We start from the raw sequence: 24,004 nt of genomic DNA, 5'->3' as shown, positions 1-24,004 counted from the left end.
CAGTAACACCAATCTCAAGCGATTTGATTTCCAAATTTTACTTAACCTTTTCAATCTTTCATTAACCTCAAATTCTAAAGATCCTGTAGCTCCTAAATATCTAAATGATTCCACCACATTAATTCTTTCTCCTTCCAATGATATTTCATATTAAATTGCATATTACGTTCTCATCATCTCCGTCTTTCTTCTATTTATCTTGAGCCCAACCTCATGTGATATTTCATGCATTCTAGAGAGCAAACTTCGCAAGTCCTGTTGAGTTCTGCTAATAAGGATAGCGTTATCATCATACGCTGGGTCAGATAATTTCCTGTTACCAATCCAGTCCAATGCTTCTCCACCATCCCCTACGGTTCTATGCATTACAAAATGCATGAGGAGGATAACCAACATAGGTGACAACACATTCCCTTGGAGTACTCCACTGTTCACTGGAATTTCGTTTGATAGAACTGCACTAACATCAACTTTACACATGCTATGCTTATGAACAGACTCGATTAAATTGTTGTTACTGTTCTTAAAATATGTTATTATACTTGATCATTACTTCTCTTGCAGTGCATTTAATTCAATATTTCCTTTCCTCACTGGGGTGTTTTTTTTCCTTTTGGAACCCTTGAGCTTAAAGAATCCTGCTTTGCCAACTAGGGATGAAGCTTACGTAATAATAATAATAATAATAATAATAATAATAATAATAATAATAATAATAATAATAATAATAATAATAACAACACTGTATGTGATCAAATCTAACAATCTAAAGTAGAGAGTGAAAAAGAGAAGGGGGACTGATAAGCTACTAAAATTGGTACCTTTAATAGCCATTACAAAGTCAAGAGAGAAATGAAATGGTGGATTCCCCCAAACTCCATGTGTCTCTATCCATCCGTTTCCCACAAACGAAGCTCCATCACCTACGGAACGAATTGCATCTATCAAGCTTAAAATTCTTTCACACTATCGAAGGACAATGCCCCCGCTGTTTTGTGCCAAGAGCAGCGAAGCCATTACTGACTGCCAGGGCATGACAGACTCGCCGCTGGACGGAGGGCAACATTTATGGCCTACCTCATCCGTGCACAACGCCCTCCTATCGTCGTCAGATATAACTCGCGTCCATCCCATTAACAAATCGCTAAAGATCTATGGCCGTAATAGGACCGATATCCCCATTCGCCATTTTTATGGCACAGTTTATGCTTTTCCTCCCTGAGTAGAAATACCTTTGCATCCAACACTTTTAAAGGTAACATCATTATTTCACCCCAACTGTGTGTGTGTGAGAGAGAGAGAGAGAGAGAGAGAGAGAGAGAGAGAGAGAGAGAGAGAGAGAGAGAGAGAGAGAGAGAGACTGGCATTTGGTACAGTACAGCTAAATACGAAACGAAACGATAAATCACCTCAAAAAGCTCGTAATGACTCCATATGCACCTAAATTAACCTTCATATTCGCTAGTATTACCTCTACTATTTTTATATCCAATATAAAACTTTCTATCAAGATGATATGAAAGACTTACTCCATATACGCTGAGACTTACTCCATATACGTTATCTTCTTTTGCATTTCCCTTGTGTTGTAACCTACAAAATACATCACATACTGTAGTCTTTGATAGATCTGATGTTAACTATCAGACATCCCTCCAGAGATATTCTATGATGAAGTAAACTTTTCATACAAACTTCTGTCGAAAAGTATACTTTTATTACCATACACATCAGAAACTTCTATTCACATTATCTGTAAATTTAGATTTTAGCTTCTCCTTGTAATCTAATTAGTTGGGTACATAACTTTGTCAAAGATAACCAAATTCGATTCTGAGATTTTGAATAAGACCAATTTACTTGCAAAATAAGAGAAAATGTCTCACCTCATGCACTACACCAAGGATAAAGCTTGAGAGAACCTATTAATAATTATATGAATTCACTGAAAATAAAACTGGATCAAAATTCGGGCAAGGTGAACCTAAATATTAAAAGCTGCAAAAACAATCTTGGAAGACAGTCTTTCTGAAAGTATAATCTCCCATTATCTATTTTAATGTTGTTACTGTTCTTAAAATATTTTTTTCCTTGATTCCTTTCCTCAGTGGGCTATTTTCCCTGTTAGGCCTCTGGGCTTATAGCATCCTGCTTTTCCAACTAGGGTTGTAGCTTAGCAAGTAATAATAAAAATAATAACGTGGAGTGATTACAAAAAAACAACAACGGTAAGTTGCAAGAGTCGGCTTTGAAGTATGATAAAGAGGTGTTAGTAAACATACATTTTCCAAGATTAACCCTGACGTACGGATGTCGTAGAAAGAGACCAAAAAAGGGCAGCTGCTGCCTTGCAGTCTTGCTTTCTGACAAAAGAATATGTCCACTGTCAGTAAATGTGGAAACTACTGCCTTGCAATTGGACTGTTAGTCAAAACATTAGGCCCACCGCATATAACTGTGGTTGATAACTGTAAGGCCGGGAGCACACTAGCGACTCTGTGGCACCACAAAGCCACAGCATCGTGTGGCGGGGATGTGGTCTCCCATAGGTTTCCATTGTTTTCAAGTTTTGCCGCGCAAACTAGCGACTGTGGCTCTCTGTCGCTCATCCCCGCCACAGGCGTGGCATGGCTTTAAGAACAATGGAAACCTATGGGAGACTACATCCCCGCCACACGATGTAAAACCTTCGGACAAATTATAAATCACGCCTGATGCTATTGGAGGGCGCATCAGGCAACCGATCCCTTAACATAAGGATAACGGTGGTAAAATAGAAGAGAAACATTTTCCAAGAAGCTCTGGACTGTGCTACCATCCCAAAACTACGAAGCTTTCAAAACTTTTTTATATTTACTGATTTTCTAAAATCCAGGAAGAGTAAACTAGAAACTTATGCTTACATCATCTCCGGCCTTAAGTCAACATGGGTTTTAAGGGAGGAAAAGGGTAGTATACTAGCCCTGAACGATGCAATCGAACCATTTTCTGAATGGTGGGAAATAATAGACTAAAGTACTGTCAAATAGATTCATCTCGGTGTGGCCTGATTGGTAACGTCTCTGCCTGGTGTTTGCCAGTCGGGGGTTCGAGTCCCGCTCAGACTCGTTAGTGCCATTAGTGTCTGCAACCTTACCACCCTTGTGAGCTAAGGTTGGGGGTTTGGGGGAGTATATAGGTCTATCTGCTGAGTCATCAGCAGCCACTGCCTGGCCCTCCCTGGTCCTAGTTTGGGTGGAGAGGAGGCTTGGGCGCTGATCATATATGGTCAGTCTCTAGGGCATTGTCCTGATTGCTAGGGCAATGTCACTGTCCCTTGCCGCTGCAATCCATGAGTGATCTTTAAACTTTTAAATGAATACGGAATATCACATTATTTGCAGGTATATTCTCCTGGAGCAGCAAGATTACTCCTTGTATTCTTGATGGACGGACACCCTTCCAGACCTCTGCTTCTACAGGGAGATAAATTCCGATTTTCGAATCCAACATGGCAACTCAAGTTTGGGTAGGCATAGACGTCCCGCGCATCTCTGCCTTCACTTGTCTGAATGCCGATAGGCCTTATTTGAAAGTGATGGATACTATGAGGATGCCCCAAAAGAGAGAAGAGACAGTTATTTGCTTCCATGGAAAAGCCGCCGAAATAATTCATTTGGATGAGAAAATTTTATATAAATCTGTGGCGCAAAGAAATATCCAAGGAAGAGTTATGTGAATAGCCGTTGATTTTGGTATATATCTTCTTTCGACTAAACTGTCTCAAAGGTTAAGCAAAAGAAAGCCAATAGTTCGTAAGATGGTTTGCCTACTGGAAACGTCCCTGCCCAGCGATCTACCGGATTGGTGTTCGAGTCCCGCTTAAGCTCAATATTTCTTGTAACGTCTGTAATCCTCTAGCTCTGTAATCTCAAACAACCGCCTACCCCCCCCCCCCTTTGCGAGCTTAAGATGGGGTGGTGTTTGGGGGAGCCTATAAGTCTACCTGCTGAGTCATCATCAGCCATTTTTGCCCCTTCCTGGTCGTAACTTGGGTGGAGAGGGGACTTGAGAGCTCATCATATGTATATATGGACAGCCTCTAAGGCATTTTCCTGCTAGCTAGGGCATTGTTACTATCCCTTGCCATTCATGAGTGGCCTTTAAACAGTAAATAAGAATTAAGCCGAAGAAAGTCAATTATGATATCCAACCGAATTAAGGAATTGCAATATGACAACATTAAAGCAAAAATGAAAGAAATAGACAGGGGCCAGACAAGATATTTTGAAATTTCAATATCGTTAAAATAGAACAGAAGGCACTAATCATTGTTATCATACCACATGTCAGAAATCAGTAAAAAAAAAAAAAGAAAAAAGGCAGTGCATTTCCAGCATTTATTGAACGAATTTTACAGGTATTTGAATCCATGAAAAAATACCAAAGTAATAAGCAGCATACATCTAAAAATTTATGATGAATAGCATTTTAGTCGTTTCACATAATAATAATAATAATAATAATAATAATAATAATAATAATAATAATAATAATAATAATAATAATAATAATAATAACCCCACTCGTCATTACATATTGAGTGGTCGCCTTTCCAATCAGTGTGACTAGAGTGTTCGATTGACGGGAGTGTTAAATTTTTCAAGACGTAAAATGAACCGAGCGAAACCTAATCGAACGCATCCATTTGATTCCCTGCTTTTAGGAGATTTTGTCTCCGTCTCTGACCCTCGTGAAGATACATTTGTTCTTTTGAAGACTGTTCTCAATGCATTGGTGGGAAGTTTCAGACACACCACCATACAACATTACAACTGTCCCCAACCACATAAACAAAGTCAGACATAAATTCCAGATATTGGAATTGCGTAAACTAATTAAAGTTGATTAACAATTTCCCATTTATGATACGAATTAAAATTTCTGTTGTATGATCTCACTAGAAAAAATATTTCAAGCGAAGGTTAAAGTTGAAGTGAAGAAGAAATTGATGAAAAAAAAAATCCCTTTCTTTTACAGATTTACAAAGGTACTGCAAAGCATAAAAAATGACACATGACATGATATATACATCGACGGGAAATTTATCACGAAAAAAGTAAACGTTTCAATATGTCAATTCAGTGCTAATTTCTCTTAAAAAGATAAATATACAATCTAGCAATGTCTCTACAACTTACAATTCATAATATAATAGAATGAAAAATCATGAGGCAGTGGTCTCAACGTCTCTGATTATTAAGTCACTAATACACGAATAACTTGGCAGAGAGAGAGAGAGAGAGAGAGAGAGAGAGAGAGAGAGAGAGAGAGAGAGAGAGAGAGAGAGAGAGAGACATATTCTCATACCTTGTACATGATGAGTGGAAGCCACGACAGGGGTCGTCGATACCTCGCTGCGGCTGCCATGAAGACTGGAACTCTGGAACGATGAAAAGAGACTTCAACTGGAGTGTCTTTACTTGAGTATTATTATGAATTACTTATTATTATTATTATTATTATTATTATTATTATTAGCTAAGCTACAACATCAGTTGGAAAAGAAGGATGCTACATATAAGTCCAAGGGCTCCAACAAGGAAAAATAGCACAGTGAAATTAAATAAGTAAATAAATGAAATAAAGGGAGGTAATGAACAGTATTAACATTATAATAGATCTTTCATACATAAACTATAAAAACTTCAAAAAAGGAAGGAAAATAATAAAGAACAGTGTGCCAGTGTGGACCCTGTAGCACAAAAACTACCCAAAGACAGTGGACATATATATATATATATATATATATATATATATATATATATATATATATATATATATATATATATATATATATATATATATATATATATATATACAGAGAGAGAGAGAGAGAGAGAGAGAGAGAGAGAGAGAGAGAGAGAGAGAGAGAGAGAGAGAGATTTCAAACCACAAGATCAAAGGCCCCCTTTCTTATTAACAAGCAAACATCAGATTTCTTTTTATTTATAGAAGCACATCAAAAGAACATGTGGGGAAAGACGCGGAGCAGGCAGAGAATTCCGGTTGCAGGACGACAGAGAGAATCTTGGAAATGATGTCTGGAAAATTCTCCAGAGATACGATCTGTTCTGGTCTCAACAGCTAATAGAAACGGAGGCCAAAATTAGATTTTCACTAAACCAAAATGTATATTTATTTGTAGGAGTATGGCAGGAATAAAATGGTCCTCTTTGCTTAAGGATGCATTTGGGCACTTTATTCTATCTTATTTCTCTTCCTCTTTTTTTTTCTTTTTTGTTTTATGGTTTATGTATCTATTGAAATGTTGTTACTGTTCTTAAATTATTTAATTCTATTTATTCATTAATTACCTTGTATTCTACTTATTTCTTTCCTCAATGAACCATTTTTTCCTTTTAAAGCCATTGGGCTTATAGCATCCTGCTTTTCTGGACATTAGTTGTAGCTTAGCTAGTAATAATATTAAAATTAATATAACAAAATTTAACTCTTCATATCAGGAATACTGAGCCCTAACAAATATTCAAGAATGGCTCGAACTATATAAATAGGAAAAAGATTAACTGACCTAACTGTTTTTGGTGGTATGATACAATTAAAAAAATAACTAATGAACGGCTGAAAATCCATCAACAATAGTTATAACACTGTACATTAACAAGGAATGGTTCCCAGAGAGAGAGAGAGAGAGAGAGAGAGAGAGAGAGAGAGAGAGAGAGAGAGAGAGAGAGAGAGAGAGAGAAACAATTTATTACTAAAATGAAAACTTGTTACGTTACTTCATTAACTTCTATTGTAGGTTGGACTGGGCACCAGCCGCCCGTTGAGATATTACCGCTAGTGTGTTAGGGTATCCTTTGACTGGCCAGACAGTACTACACTGGATCCTTCTCTCTGGTTACGGTTCTTTCCCTTTGCCTACACAGACAACGAATAGTCTGGCCTATTCTTTACAGATTCTCCTCTGTCCTCATACACCTGACAACAGAGATTACCAAATAATTCTTCTCCTCTCAAGGGGTTAACTACGGCACTGTAACTGTTCAATGGCTACTTTCCTCTTGGTGAGGGCAGAAGACACTTCAGCTATGGTAAGCAGCTCTTCTAGGAGAAGGACACTCCAAAATCAAACCATTGTTCTCTAGTTTTGGGTAGTGCTATAGCCTCTGTACCATGGTCTTCCACTGTCTCGGGTTAGAGTTCTCTTGCTTGAGGGTACACTCGGGCACACTGTTCTATCTAGTTTCTTTTCCTCTTGTTTTGTTGAAGTTTTTATTGTTTATATAGGAAATATTTATTTTAATGTTATTACTATTCTTAAAATATTTTATTTTTCCTTGTTTCCTTTCCTCACTGGGCTATTTTCCCTCTTGGGGCCCCTGAGCTTGTAGCATCCTGCTTTTCCAACTAGGGTTGTAACTTATCATTAATAATAATAATAATAATAATAATAATAATAATAATAATAATAATAAAATACCTTGGCTCTTTTACTCTCCCCGTCACAATAAGCCATTTTAAACGCATGAATAAACTAGGGAGTAAATGCATAAGAAAACTTTACCAAGAATGTTTGTCTTCTTTTCATAAGAGGACTATTTTCGTTTTGTCTATTGAAAGGTCTTAGTGAAAATTTGGAGGGATCTGCTTCCGACATCTTTCGCTCCACTTTCAACGTTGAGTTTGACGTTTTCTCTATAACATTTTGCTTGGAAAACAAACTTCGGTTACCAAAGAAGGTTACGGATCCAAAATGGGAGGAGCCAGTCATGATGAAAGAGCAAATATACATGTAATACGTGAAAACAATAATATATACATATATATATATATATATATATATATATATATATATATATATATATATATATATATATATATATATATATATATATATACAACACACACACACACACACACACATGCAAACCTCGTCCGTTGTAATACCTCTTTAACACAGTGCAACCTTATTTTTATGGGTGTTTTTCCTTCTCAATACATTCCTTTCCCAACCTCTCCTTTTATTACATCAAATTAACACTACATTAATACTAAAATCCTCAGCATTTCTCACCCTTTCAATTTTCCTACGTCCCGTTTACCACTACAAAGTTAAATTCAAAATAAACTACAGGGCTATTCAGTAGAGCGCAGACCTCCACCGCGGCAGGTTATTTCTCGACCTTGACCTTGACTTTTTACCTTAAATTGTATTAATTGGCCTAGATTTTAATACCCTCAAATATGAACCAAGTTTGAAGTCTCTGTGACAACGATGTCCAAACTTATGTCTGATTACGTGAATTGGACATTTTGCTTGACCGTGACCTTCGAACTTGACCTTAGAAATTTTACTATTTCCAGCATTTTACATAACAGTTAATCCCAGCAAGTTTCATTACTCTACGATTAAAATTGTGACCAGGAAGCTGTTCACAAATAAACACGCACACACAAATTACAAACGCACATACAGGGGCGAAAACATAACTTCCTTCCAACTTCGTTGGCGGAGGTAAAAAGCAAACAATTCACATAAAAATTACACACATACTCATATATATATATATATATATATATATATATATATATATATATATATATATATATATATATATACGGTATATATATATATATACACACACACACACACACACACATATATATATATATACACGGTATATATATGTGTATATATATGTGTGTGTGCCTGTGTGTGTGTGAACTCGCACAGGCGTAATGCAATTTCCAAATAAAGGCAAGTGACCTATTTTATCAAAAAGATCAAAACCACCAATTAATGTAAATTTGAACCATTTGCTTTGAAAAAAAAAGTTAACAAGTGAATCAACCAATTGAAAAACAATTGTTTGGGAAGAATATGATTAAAAGGAAGAGTAGAAAAATACAGTTGAATACTCAGATGTTTTTCTTAAAACTGACCTGGTAGTGATGCAGGAGAGCATGGGAGCGAGCAACGTGTAACTTGAGGGCGAGTAGTTCTCGCTCGAGTTCTATGGCTAAATTCTCGGGGTTCACATACTCCTGCAACAAAAATTTAATGTTACAAATGATGAAAAAATAAACAGATTTATTAATGCAATTAATCTACATCATTTATTTATTTCCTTATTTCCTTTCCTCACTGGGCTATTTTCCCCTGTTGGAGCCCTTGGGTTTAAAGCATCTTGCTTTTCCAACTAGGGTTGTAGCTTGGCTAGTAATAATGATAATAACAATAATAATACTAATACCCAGGCATCCACGAATTTTCTTTTATCTATGAATAATTGAGGAAATTAATCAATAAATAAAATAATAATAATAATAGAATAATAATAATAATAAAATAATAATAATAATAATAATAATGATTTAATTAATTAACTTTGAACTGGGCTCCATAAGGCATTAGAGGAGCATTAGAAGAGTTGGAAGACCCTGACCTACATGGCTGAGGATTATGAAGCGTGAAGTAGATGGCGAATGGAGAAGTATTGATTTAAAAGCTCATGATAGAGAAGACTGGCGAAATCTAACTGAGGCCCTTAGCGTCAATAGGCGTAGGAGGAGATGATGATGAATTATCATCATTATACTAGCCAAGCTACATTCCTAGTTGGAAAAGCAAGATGCTATAAGCCCAAGGGCTCCAACAGGGAAAAATAGCCCAGTGAGGAAAGAAAATAAGGAAATAAGTAAATGATGAGAATAAATTGATAATATATCATTCTAAAAACAGCAACAGCGTCAAAACAGATATGTCCTATATAAACTATTAACAACGTCAAAAACAGATATGTCATATATAAACTATAAAATGACTCATGTCAGCCTGGTCAACATAAAAACATTTGCTCCAACTTTGAACTTTTGAAGTTCTACTGATTTAACTACCCGATTAGGAAGATCATTCCACAACTTGGTAACAGGTGGAATAAAACTTCTAGAATACTGAGTAGTATTGAGCCTCAAGATGGAGATAGCCTGGCTATTAGAGTGTGTGTGTATATATATATATATATATATATATATATATATATATATATATATATATATATATATATATATGTATGTATATTTATACAGTATATGTATATATAATATATATACTTATATATACATATATATATATATATATATATATATATATATATATATATATATATATATATATATCTTAATTTGAGTATATATATATATAATATGAATACTTGTATATATATATGAACAAACTCATAATACATACATACATATACTGTACTGTATATATATATATATATATATATATATATATATATATATATATATATATATATATATACATATATATATATAAAATATTATATATATGTGTGTGCGTGCGTGTGTATGTATGTGTTTGGTTTTTATTATAAGTGCCCCTCCAGAGATCACAGCATATAAGGAAAAAAATAAACACGAATTATAAAACTTAGACTGAAATGTAATAACATCGAAATATATTCTCCATGTACCAAATATCACCCTAGGGAATGTTTCTCCAATAAGCTTATTTTCAGTAAAAATACATTTTTAATCTTACTTAATACCGCAAGTTTGAAAAAAATATCCGTGAGTGTTCAGTGCAGCATACTTTCATTTCTTTTTTCATTTGTAAAGCTCAAGTAGAAGGGAAAAAAATATAATTATTTGATTTCTTCGTGGATTATGGCACACAAGTACTGTCAACATAAGAACGCCTTAATGTATAAAGGATAAATATATAGAAATACTATACTCGAGCAAGAGAGAGAGAGAGAGAGAGAGAGAGAGAGAGAGAGAGAGAGAGAGAGAGAGAGAGAGAAGCACCAGCAGTGTAAATAACTTGTAAAAGTCTACGCACTTTATTTTCATCTTTCAATCTCGTCTGTATTACAGAAACCGTTCTTTCCATCGTAAACTAAACTATTTTCTAGTAAATACAAGCGTCCACCAAGCGCTTTGATTTTCCCTACTTCTAGGTTATTTCACGCTTAAACGATGAAGTGTGATTATATTTTATAGCTTTCTAATTAGATATATATTAGCCACAACCTACCACGTCCCTGCTTGGCAATCTACCGGATTGGGGTTCGAGTCCCGCTCAAGTTCTTGTAGTGTCTGAAACCTCTCTAGCCTTGTGGACTAAGGATGAGTGAATTGGGGGAGCCTCTAGGTGCTGAGTATTCAGCAGCCATTTCCTGGTAATCCCGGGTCCTAGCTTGGGTGGAGAGGGGGCTTGGGCCCTGATCATATGTATATAGGGTCAGTCTTAAGGGTATTGTCCTGCTAGCTAGTACCTTGTCACTCTCCCTTGTTCCTGTCGTTCATGAGTGACAAATAAACCTCTTAAATATCATATCTTAAACTGGAAAGAGAACTGAAGTGTGCTTACAGGAAACTGGAAAGGACTAAATTAAAATAGTAAAAAAACCCAGGCATTTTTCGTTCAACTAAGCCTGCAAAATAAATAAAACTGCTGCTCACCTGCACAAATTTATTTGTCTAAATCTAATACACACACGTGCACACACACACACACATATATATACATACACACACACACACACACATATATATATATATATATATATATATATATATATATATATATATATATATATATATATATATACATATATGTATATATAATTATACATATGCGTTTATCTCTTCTATATACATAAGTGTACGCATGTATTATTATTATTATTATTATTATTATTACAGGCTAAGCTAAAGCCCTAGTTGGAAAAGCAAGACGCTATAAGCCCAAGGGCTCCAACAGAGAAAATAACCCAGTGAGGAAAGGAAATAAGGAAATGAATATACCACAAGAGAAGTAATTAACAATTGAAATAAAATATTTTAAGAATAATAACATTAGAATAAATCTTTCATATATAAACAATAAAAACTTAGCAAAAACAAAAGGAAGAGAAATAAGATAGAACAGTGTGCCCGAGTGTACCCTCAAGGAAGGGAACTTTAACCTGTACCAACAGTGTGTCACACGATCGTACATAGTTCATTTTGTGCTTGTATCTTCGCTCTCCCCTCGCACTAAAAAGAACCTGAAAAATCATGTCTGCTTTTTTCCTCTGTAACATTGTCGATTTCTCAACATGAAAATTCTTGTTGCTTTGAGATTTTGTATATAAAGGAGTGTTCTATAATAAACTCACTCAGTTGCTTTCACACTGCCTTTGAGTTCACAACCTTCTCTCGGCCCGTTACAAGTCCAAGACAATGGAAAGCCATGGTACAGAGGCTATGGCACGACCCAAACTAAAGAACAATGGTTTGATTTAGGAGTGTACTTCTCCTAGAGGAACTGCTTACCATAGCTAAAGATTCTCTTCTATCCTTATCAAGAGGAAAGTAGCCACTGAACAATTACATCGCAGTAGTTAACCCCTTGAGCGAGTAAGAATTATTTGGTAATCTCAGTGTTGTCAGGTGTATGAGGACAGGGGCGCGTATGTAAATAATAAGCCAGACTAGTCAGTGTATGTGTAGGTAAAGGGAAAATGAGCCATAACTAGAGAAGGATCCAATGTACTACTGTCTGGCAAGTCAAAGGACCAAATAACTCTCTAGCATTATTATCTCAACGGATGGCTGGTGCCTTGGCCAACCTACTACTTTTGCATGTATGTACGTGTTTGTTTTCAACTGCGCAATATACTTTCATTATTATTATTATTAGCCAAGCTACAACCCTAGTTGGAAAAGCAAGATGCTATTAGCCCAAGGGCTCCAACAGGGAAAAATAGCCCAGTAAGGAAAGGAAATAAGGAAATAAATAAATGATGAGAATAAATTAACAAGATATTCTAAAAACAGTAACAGCGTCAAAACAGATATATCCTATATAAACTATTAACAACGTCAAAAACAGATATGTCATATATGAACTATAAAAAGACTCATGTCCGCCTGGTCAACATAAAAACATTTGCTTCAACTCTGAACTTTTGAAGTTCTACTGATTCAACTACCCGATTAGGAAGATCATTCCACAACTTGGTAACAGCTGGAATAAAACTTCTAGAATACTTGTAGTATTGAGCCTCGTGATGGAGAAGGCCTGGCTATTAAAATTAACTGCCTGCCTAGTATTACGAACAGGATAGAATTGTCCAGGGAGATCTGAATGTGAAGGATGGTGAGAGTTATTTAAAATCTTTTGCAACATGCATAATGAACTAATTGAACGACGGTGCCAAAGATTAATACCTAGATCACGAATAAGAAATCTTATAGACCGTAAGTTTCTGTCCAACAAATTAAGAAGAGAATCAGCAGCTGAACACCAGACAGGAGAACAATACTCAAAACAAGATAGAATGAAATAATTAAAACACTTCTTCAGAATAGATTGATCAACGAAAATCTTGTAAGACTTTCTCAATAAGCCTATTTTTTGTGCAATTGAAGAAGACACAGACCTAATGTGTTTCTCAAAAGTAAATTTGCTGTCGAGAATCACACCTAAAATTTTAAAAGTCATACAAATTTAAAGAAACATTATCAATACCGAGATCCGGATGTTGAGGAGCCACCGTCCTTGACTTACTTACAATCATATTGTGAGTTTTGTTAGGATTCAACTTCATACCCCATAATTTTCACCATACACTAATTTTAGCTAAATCTCTATTAAGGGATTCACCAACCCCAAATCTGCATTCAGGGGATGGAATTGATGCAAAGAGAGTAGCATCATCTGCATATGCAACAAGCTTGTTTTCTAGGCCAAACCACATGTCATGTGTATATAGTATGAAAAGTAATGGGCCAAGAACACTACCCTGTGGAACACAATAGTCGCTTCATACACCTGCGCAGAAAGATCATCACCAACGTATATTGCACTTCTTGAGTCAATCACTTTACGTTATTGCCTTGTGAAGCATCAGTCAGGTAGGAATTATCATCCAATAAATTCCTCCTCTCTTGTGTTCCGACACTAACCATTCCAAATCTAATTGGTCGACCGTGTTATAATTTTAATAATTTTATTATTATTAATAACAATAATTCCAATACTATTTATAATTTTAATTCTAATTAGAATTATTAAGGTTATAATTACAAAAATTATTAAAATTACTAAGATTATAATCATAAAATTTATTTAAATTATTAAGATAATTATAAAAATGATTAAAATTATTAAGATTAGATTAAAATTATCAAGATTATAATCATAAAAATTATTGAAATTATTAAGATAATCATAAAAAATATTAAAATTATCAAGATTATAATTGTAATTTTTTTTAAATTATTAAGATAATTATAAAAATTATTAAAACTATTTTCATTACAGAAATTACTAACATTATTGATATTATTGAAATTATCAAATATATAAAGTACATAAAAACGTCTTGATATCTGTCCCCCAAACACTATTAAAATATTAATAATAATTTACGACAAACCATCTGTCCATACTTAATGAAGCCTTGTGCATTATTAACATATGAACTCTTTCCCATGTTTAATTGGAAGGTCCCAAATCATCGTTATTATGAAAAGGATGAGATTAACAAACCCAATGAGTCAGATTCGACTCTTACAGAGCTGGCTCGATTAACATCGGGGAGAAAAAAATATTTATATTAATGTTAAATCAATGAATAAAACCAAATATACACTAAATATAATAGATAAAAAAAATGAATAAATTATGTGGTCGAAGAAAAATATATTTATATGTGTTAAATGAATGAATGCAATCGAAGAAAACTATATTTATATTAGTGTTAAATTAATGAATAAAACAAAATATACAGTGAATATAAAATAAAAAATGAATAAATTATGAGTCCGAAGAAAAAAAATATTTATATTAATGTTAAATCAATGAATAAAACCAAATATACACTAAATATAATAGATAAAAAAATGAATAAATTATATGGTCGAAGAAAAATATAGTTATATTAGTGTTAAATCAATGAATAAAACAAAATATACAGTAAATATAAAATAAAAAATGAATAAATTATGAGGCCGAAGAAAAAAATATTTATATTAATGTTAAATCAATGAATAAAACCAAATATACACTAAATATCAGATAAAAAAAGTGAATAAATTATGAGGTCGAAGAAAAAAAATTTATATTAATGTTAAATCAATGAATAAAACCAAATATACACTAAATATAATAGATAAAAAAATGAATAAATTATGTGGTCGAAGAAAAATATATTTAAATTAATGTTAAATCAATGAATAAAACCAAATATACACTAAATATAAGATAAAAAAAAAAATTAATAAATTTTGAGGTCGAAGAAAAAAGAATTATATTAATGTTAAATCAATGAATAAAACTAAATATACACTAAATATACATACATATACCAAAGGCACTTCCCCCAATTTTGGGGGGTAGCCGACAACAACAAGAAACAAAACAAAAAGGGGACCTCTACTCTCTACGTTCCTCCAGCCTAACCAGGGACTCAGCCGAGTTCAGCTGGTACTGCTAGGGTGCCACAGCCCAACCTCCCACATTTCCACCACAGATGAAGCTTCATACTGCTGAGTCCCCTACTGCTGCTACCTCCGCGGTCATCTAAGGCCCCGGAGGAAGCAGCAGGGCCTACCGGAACTGCGTCACAATCGCTCGCCATTCATTCCTATTTCTAGCACGCTCTCTTGCCTCTCTCACATCTATCCTCCTATCACCCAGAGCTTTCTTCACACCATCCATCCACCCAAACCTTGGCCTTCCTCTTGTACTTCTCCTATCAACTCTTGCATTCATCACCTTCTTTAGCAGACAGCCATTTTCCATTCTCTCAACATGGCCAAACCACCTCAACACATTCATATCCACTCTAGCCGCTAACTCATTTCTTACACCCGTTCTCACCCTCACCACTTCGTTCCTAACCCTATCTACTCGAGATACACCAGCCATACTCCTCAGACACTTCATCTCAAACACATTCACTTTCTGTTTCTCCATCACTTTCATTCCCCACAACTCCGATCCATACATCAGAGTTGGTACAATCACTTTCTCATATAGAACTCTCTTTACATTCACTAAATATAATAGATAAAAAAATGAATAAATTATGTGGTCGAAGAAAAATATTTATATTAATGTTAAATCAATAAATAAAACCAAATATACACTAAATATAATAGATAAAGAAATAAATAAATTATGAGGTCAAAGAAAAAAAAAATATTTATATTAATGTTATATCAATGAATAAAACCAAATATACAGTAAATATAATAGATAAAAAATTGAATAAATTATGAGGTCAAAACCTGTGATAAATAGAAATTTTAATCTTATCTATGTTTCTTTAGAAAGTTAAAATATTAAAGGCTGAGAAATTCATTAGAATCATCGTCACACTAAGTTACGAGTCTTCCTTGCCAGTCTGAAGAAGTCTCCTCCTACCTCCACTTATCTTTTATTATTATTATTAATAATAGCTAAGCTACAACCCTAGTTGGAAAAGCAGGATGCTATAAGCCCAGGGGCTCCAACAGGGAAAACAGCCCAGTGAGTAGAGGAAAAATAGGAAAATAGACTATTTTAAGAAGAGTAACATCAAAATAAATATCTCCGATATAAACTATAAAAACTTTAACAAATCAAGAGGAAGAGAAATAAAACAGAATAGAGTGCTCAAGCGTACCCTCAAGCAAGAGAACATTAGCCCAAGACAGTGGAAGACCATGGTACAGAGGCTATGGCATTACCCAAACCTAGAGAACAATGGTTTGATTTTGGAATGTCGTTCTCCTAGAAGAGCTGCTTACCATAGCTAAAGTCTCTCTTCTACACTTACCAAGAGGGAAGTGGCCCCTGAACTATTAGTGCAGTAACCCCATGAGTGAAGAATTGTTTGGTAATCTGTGTTGACAGGTGTATGACGACAGAGGGGAATGTGTAAAGAATAGGCCAGACTATTCATTGTGTGTGTAGGCAAAGGGAAAATGAACCGTAACCAGAAAGAAGGATCCAATGTAGTACCTTCTGGCCAGTCAAAAGACCCTAAAACTCTCTAGCGGTAGTATCTCAACGGGTGGCTGGTGCCCTGGTCAACCTAACACCAAAAGATCAGATATTCTTTTAATGAAACTTTCACAATCACAAATGTAGAAATCACCAGGTTTATATTCCATAAAAAAACGAGGAAAAAATGTTTGTAAATGACGGTATCTGATGTAAATAATAGGGAAACAGGCTGACACAAGTCTCTCCTTATTGTTTACATATGAAAGATCTACTTCAATGTTGTTACTATTCCTAAAATATTCTATATTGATTATTCATTACTTCTCTTGTATTCCATTCATTTCCTAATTTCCTCTCCTCACTGGGGTACTTTTCCCTGTTGGAGCCTTTGTAGTTTATTGCATATTTATTTACTAATTTCCTTTCCTCAATGGGCTATTTTTCGTGTTGGATTGATTGATTGAATTTTCTGGCATCCTGACATCTAAGGTCACTGACGACGATATCATTTGTTATTAATAAAAAATAAAAAGAATTTCAATTCAAAACAATAAAAGTAAATTACTAACAGCTTCAAAAATGCTTTTCAATGAGTGGATACATTCAACAATGAAAAAGATTGTTCAAAGGCCGCTCATGAATGGCAGAGGTATAGGACAGTCCTGTGACGGTCCGAGAGAAGGTTGGGACTCAGAGACAGGATGAAAGCAACTGAGTGAGTTTATTATAGAACACTCTCCTTTATATACAAAAGCTCAAGGCAACAGGAAATTTTATGTTCAAAATCGACACCGTTACCGGTGAGAAAAACAGGCATGTTTATTCAGGCTCTTTTTAGTGCGAGGGAAGAGCGAAGATACAAGCATAATATATACACAAAATGAACTATGTACGATCGTGTGACACACGGTTGGTACAGTCCCATTGCCCTGGTTAGGAGGACAATGCCCTACATGCTGACCATTTATACACATGACTAGTGCCCAAGCCCCATCTCCATCTAAGCTACGACCAGGAATGGCCAGGCAACGGCTGCTGATGACTCAGCAGGTAGATCTAAGGACTCTCCCAAAACCCACGATCCTTAGCTCACAAAGCTGGTGAGGTTGCAGGCACTACTAGAAACTACCGAGCTTGAGCGGGACTCGAACCCCGGTCTGGATAATTGCTAGGGCATCATAAAATTCTACTCAACCGGGGAATATTAATTGCTGAAACTTCAAGGACACTAATGCTTCTCGAAGCCGCTATTAAGTGGAAAAATTGCTGAAACTTCAAGGACACTTAAGGCCTCTCGAAGCCGCTATCAAGTGGAAAAATTGCTGAAACTTCAAGGACACTTAAGGCCTCTCGAAACTGCTATCAAGTAGAAAAAATTGCTGAAACTTCAAGGACAATGAGGCCTCTCGAAGCCGCTATCAAGTGGAAAAATTGCTGAAACTTCAAGGACACTTATGGCCTCTAGAAGCCGCTCCACTGAGGCCTCTCGAAGCTGCTATCAAGTGGAAAAATTGCTGAAACTTCACGGACACTGAGGCCTCTCGAAGCCGCTATCAAGTGGAAAAATTGCTGAAACTTCAAGGACACTAAGGCCTCTCGAAGCCGCTATCAAGTGGAAAAATTTGCTGAAACTTCAAGGACACTAAGGCCTCTCGAAGCCGCTATCAAGTGGAAAAATTTGCTGAAACTTCAAGGACACTTAAGGCCTCTCGAAGCCGCTATCAAGTGGAAAAAATTGCTGAAACTTCAAGGACACTTAAGGCCTCTCGAAGCCGCTATCAAGTGGAAAAATTGCTGAAACTTCAAGGACACTTAAGGCCTCTCGAAGCCGCTATCAAGTGGAAAAACCACCATGTAACTAAAAACTAGGATACTAAGCTCCCCTCAAGACATCGTTCACCGTAAAGAAAAATGACTTATTGAATACTAGTGCCCATGACCCGTCAAAAATAACACAGCTAATAACTAAATAGTTTTCCCGACTCTACCTTATCATCTGCTTTAAAGGAAGCTAGTAGGAGATGACGTAGATTTGGAGGATCACAATTGGGTGATCACCGGTGCAAATGCGGATTTCGTAATATTTAGTCATAAAAACCACTTCTCATATTACATTATATTGTCATTTACGTACATTTTTGAGTTTTGTTTTCCTCGACTTTACAGAATATAAAATTGGCGATTACAGAATTTCTGATTAAACACATTTCTTTTTTTTTTTAATGCCCACTCTTTCATTCAAGGCTCAATCTAAATCCAAAGAAAAGACCTAGTAACACGGCTGAAGCCACTCTAAGGAATATGAGTAACTGGCAAGGAATGTATTTATAGAGCTGAATAATCACGCTAAGTAGTGCCACATAAGGTGTCAAGAACACATAAAAAAGTAAAATTAAAACTTTTAAAAAATCCAAATCTCAAAAAAGATAACACGCTACTTATATCCACACTAATAATTTAAGTTGCCCACAGGGAAAACCCCCCCCCCCCAAAAAAAAAAAAAAAGGTTATTAATAAAAACTTTTTCGACAATTTTCGTCTTCCGAAATCACATCATCCCATAAACGACTTTGAAGTTGAAAAATGATTAAGAGAAGGCCAATACTCTGGCATTAACCATTTATCTATATTCTGTTATACATATCAATTATACCATGATGACCTAATATTCTATTATTAGACTGCATGAATTCTTATCTGTAGAAGTAAGAGAAGAGTCTGGAGATCTAAGTAATGAATTAGCATGATGAGGCACGTCCCTTTCACAATAAATCAAATTATAATCATTCTTAATTTTACAATTTCCTTAACAGCAGAGAGAGAAAGAGAGAGAGAGAGAGAGAGAGAGAGAGAGAGAGAGAGAGAGAGAGAGAGAGAGAGAGAGAGAGAGAGAGAGACTTATTTATACCTTATTGCCTAATTTTATGTTTGGGTTCCCTCAGGTCCCTCAGTGTGAGGTACCTCGTATATCCACCAGAGAGGTGCTAATGCATCTTCCAGTCTTGGATGGTCTGATCTGAGAGAGAGAGAGAGAGAGAGAGAGAGAGAGAGAGAGAGAGAGAGAGAGAGAGAGAGAGAGAGAGAGAGAGAGAGAGAGAATGTGCACCCACTCGTACTTGGTCGTAAACACATATTTCCTCATTGATACCCTTTTCCCAAAAACCATGAAATCCATGAGAAAATCCATTCTCCTTTCAAAGTAGAATTGGAACCGACGAACGTTTACAGCACTGCAGTTATTGCGCAGATATCTGCACCATTGAAAAGGATAGGAATTTCTTAGAACATATACTATACAGTACATACTCTTCAAGTGATTTCACACATACTATTATAATGCTTGAATAAACGACTCTTGGTCTTACACACAAAATGGTTCAGTTTCTTATATGCTGAATATGTACACTTTGTTGATAGCATTCGCCAATTAAATATATTACAACTACAGCATCTACATCTTAATTTCTATGTATCCTAGTATTTTTGGATCAATTTACTAATGAAACCTTAAAAGCTTAAAACAAATAAATTACGAAAATCTTCTAGATACGATACATAGCTGCAATGTAAGCTCAATGTTCTAATGTTCCCAATGTCGGGAGAATACAGTTATCTTTTCGAGTCCTAAAAAACAAACAAAAAACTGTCCTCCTGTACCAAAAAAAAAAAAAAAAAAAAAAAAAAAAAAAAAAAATCCTCTAAAAACTAGCTTTAAAAGAGAATCTCTAACTCAACTCATTATATACCATCATAACATTTAAAACCAAAGAACCAACTCATATAACTTACTATATGTCATAAAAACAAATAAAAACAAAACTTTAACTCATTATTTTACATAATAAAAACCTAAAAACATAACACTAACTCATTATATAACTTATAATAGGTCATATTAAAAACAAAGCACTAATCAGACCCCATCAAAACCTTCATGAACAAATCACTAATAACTAACTCATAATATGAGAGGAAAACCTTTAAAAATAAAGCAATAACTCACATTATAACCAAAGCACTAATTTATAATATGCCATCGAAACCTTTACAAACACAGCACTAACTCATAATGTCACCGAAACCTTTAAAAACATAACACTAATTCATAACATGTCACTGAAACGTTTAAAAACAAAGCACTAACTCAAAATATGCCATCGAAACCTTTAAAAACAAAACACTAATTCATTATAAGCAATCAAAGCCTTTAAAAACAAAAGCACTAACTCAAAATGCGCCATCGAAACCATTAAAAACAAAGCACTAACTCATAATATGAGATCAAAACCTTTATAAACACTGCCCTTACTCATAACATACCATTAAAACCTTTAAAAACAAAGCAATAACTCATGTCATCGAAACTATTAAAAACAAATCACTAACTCATAATATGCCATCGAAACCTTTAAAAACAAAGCACTAACTTCTTGTATATAATCAAACCTTTTAAAACAAAGCACCAACTCATCATACGCCACTAAACCCTTAAAAATAGAAGCCAAACTAATTATGTGCCCTCAAAACCTTTAAATCAAAGCAGTAGCTTATTGTGTGCTATCAAAACCTCTAAACCAAAGCAGTAACTCATGATATGACAACCTTTAAAAACATAGCACTATCGCATTATATGCCATCGAAACCTTTAAAAATAAAGCACTAATCAAACTCACTATTTGCCATCAAAACCTTTATAAACAAAGCACTAACTCCTTTATATGCCATCAGATATTTAAAAACAAACACGAACTCATTATGACATTAAAATCTTTAAAAACAAAGCACTAATCAAACTCACTATATGCCATCAAAACCTTTATAAACAAAGCACTAACTCCTTTATATGCCATCAGATATTTAAAAACAAACACGAACTCTTTATGACATTAAAATCTTTAAAAACAAAGCTCTAATCAATCTTATCATATGTCACTTATTATATAGCATCAAAACTATTATAAACAACGCACTAAATCATATGTCATCAAAACATAAGCACTGTAATGTTATTGATAAAACACAACATAAAATGATGTCACAACACGAGTCTTCACAACATAATAGTCCTTGAATCGAGGGCACAAGCTGGCCTACCAAGCACATGATCGTACGAACATTTTCTAGCAAAAAATATTCATCGTCACGAAAAAGAAGTGAAAAATTTATTTGAATTACAGTAGTACTTTTTTCTATTGACATCGTCAAACACCCAATTACCATGTCAATAGACAAAAATAACTACAATAAAGTTTTTACTCATACTTTCGTAGTTTGACACAAACACACACACACACATATATATATATATATATATATATATATATATATATATATATATATATATATATATATATATATATATATATATATAATATTGTGCATCTATCTATACAACAACAATAATTGGAGCAGTTTCTAGCCCACTGCAAGATTAAGGCTTCGGACATGTCAATTTATGTCTGGGGTTTGGCCAGTTTTCATCACCACACTGGCCAGCACGGATTGGTGATGGTGGGATGGCCTTGACTAGTAAAGCTTTGCTGATAATGGCGATAGGCAAACCCTTTTACCCCGTTATGGTTTTCCCCCCTCAGAAAGGGGTACAGTACTGTACATGGGTGTAAAAGTATTTGCATATAATCGTGCACTAGAATGTGTGGTGACAGTTCATACCTTGATTGCCCTTGGATTATTTTTACACAAAGAATTTATCAATAAAAGAACAGCAAATGACTGCCTATGTCAGTTCAAAATAATCAAAATCAAAACCGGTCAATTCATATTCAGTTTTTCTTAATAGTATTCAACATTGGCAATGTAGAATATAGTGTAAATCTCTATCTGGTTCAACATAACTATCTTTGCATTTCCCACCAATAAAACAAAGTAGATTATATTAATCCCACATATAGAACAACTCGTCCTTTTATCTGCTATAAAAGGCTGACATGAGTCTTTTTATAGTATATATATGACATATCTGTTTTTGACGTTGTTAATAGTTTATATAGGATATATCTGTTTTTGACGTTGTTAATAGTTTATATATGACATCTGTTTTTGACATTGTTAATAGTTTATATAGGACATATCTGTTTTGACGTTGTTACTGTTTTTACAATGACATATTGTTAATTTATTCTCATCATTTATTCATTTCCTTATTTCCTTTCCTCACTGGGCAATTTTTCCCTATTGGAGCCCTTGGGCTTATAGCATCTTGCTTTTCCAACTAGGGTTGTAGCTTGGCTAGAAATAATAATAATAATAATAATAATAATAATAATAATAATAAGATTCATTAAATATCTTCAAACTCAATTAACAGTTCATAAATAGATCCCACCATGAAACAGAGCACAGAGATGGAATGTCGTATGTTTTGTTTCGTTTTTCCTCATTACACAACACTACTGTGCCTTTATCAAGTCACCCTGCTCCTCCGCACATAAATCTGGGGTTAATAATTTCCAATGTCCACGATCCTCTTATTATGAAGGTTACTTCCTTAAATTACCTAGATACTCAAGACAATTTTTTTTTAAATCATTTGAATGAAATCCCTGTTCAGAAACTGTGGATTGGTGATAGCGGGAGATTTCTGTCTGATTACTCACAGCAAACCAACCTAGTACGGGTGGTCTCAAGATACGAACATTCGAAATCAATATTAAAATTTTAGTAAAGTACCAACATTTATACTTTTACACAGATAATAAATTTCCATATCCTGAAAATTCAATAGCCAGAGAATCATCTGTTTAACACATATCTCTGATTAACATTACAAACCATTTAATAACTTACTTTATACACATTAAGGAAATCCCGGATCCCTTCGATGAGCCACTTGAAGAAATTTGAAGAAATCCTCCACGCCAGATAACACAAAAGTTTGCAAACTCTCTTCAACCAGGGCAATATGAATCCCATCCTAGACATTTGTTATAAAACACTTTCATCACACCACTGCTCCTAAGAGTGTCACAAGCA

The 24,004-nt window shown here is 34.6% G+C and overlaps 1 protein-coding gene across 1 annotated transcript in view; it reads right to left on the bottom strand.

Moving 5' to 3' along the window:
* The window catches only part of LOC137623343 (uncharacterized), a 1,305,328-nt gene that overhangs the window by 618,563 nt on the left and 662,761 nt on the right, over positions 1-24,004 (bottom strand). The window contains 2 exon segments of the mRNA XM_068354157.1: positions 5,350-5,422; positions 8,950-9,051. Coding sequence (XP_068210258.1) covers positions 5,350-5,422; positions 8,950-9,051 — 175 coding nt within the window.

This window comes from Palaemon carinicauda, chromosome 30 (assembly GCF_036898095.1).
Source record: "Palaemon carinicauda isolate YSFRI2023 chromosome 30, ASM3689809v2, whole genome shotgun sequence".
NCBI classification, from domain to species: Eukaryota; Metazoa; Arthropoda; class Malacostraca; order Decapoda; family Palaemonidae; genus Palaemon; species Palaemon carinicauda.
The sequence above is the reverse complement of the archived record's forward strand: the minus strand, read 5'-3'. Positions and strand labels throughout refer to the sequence as shown.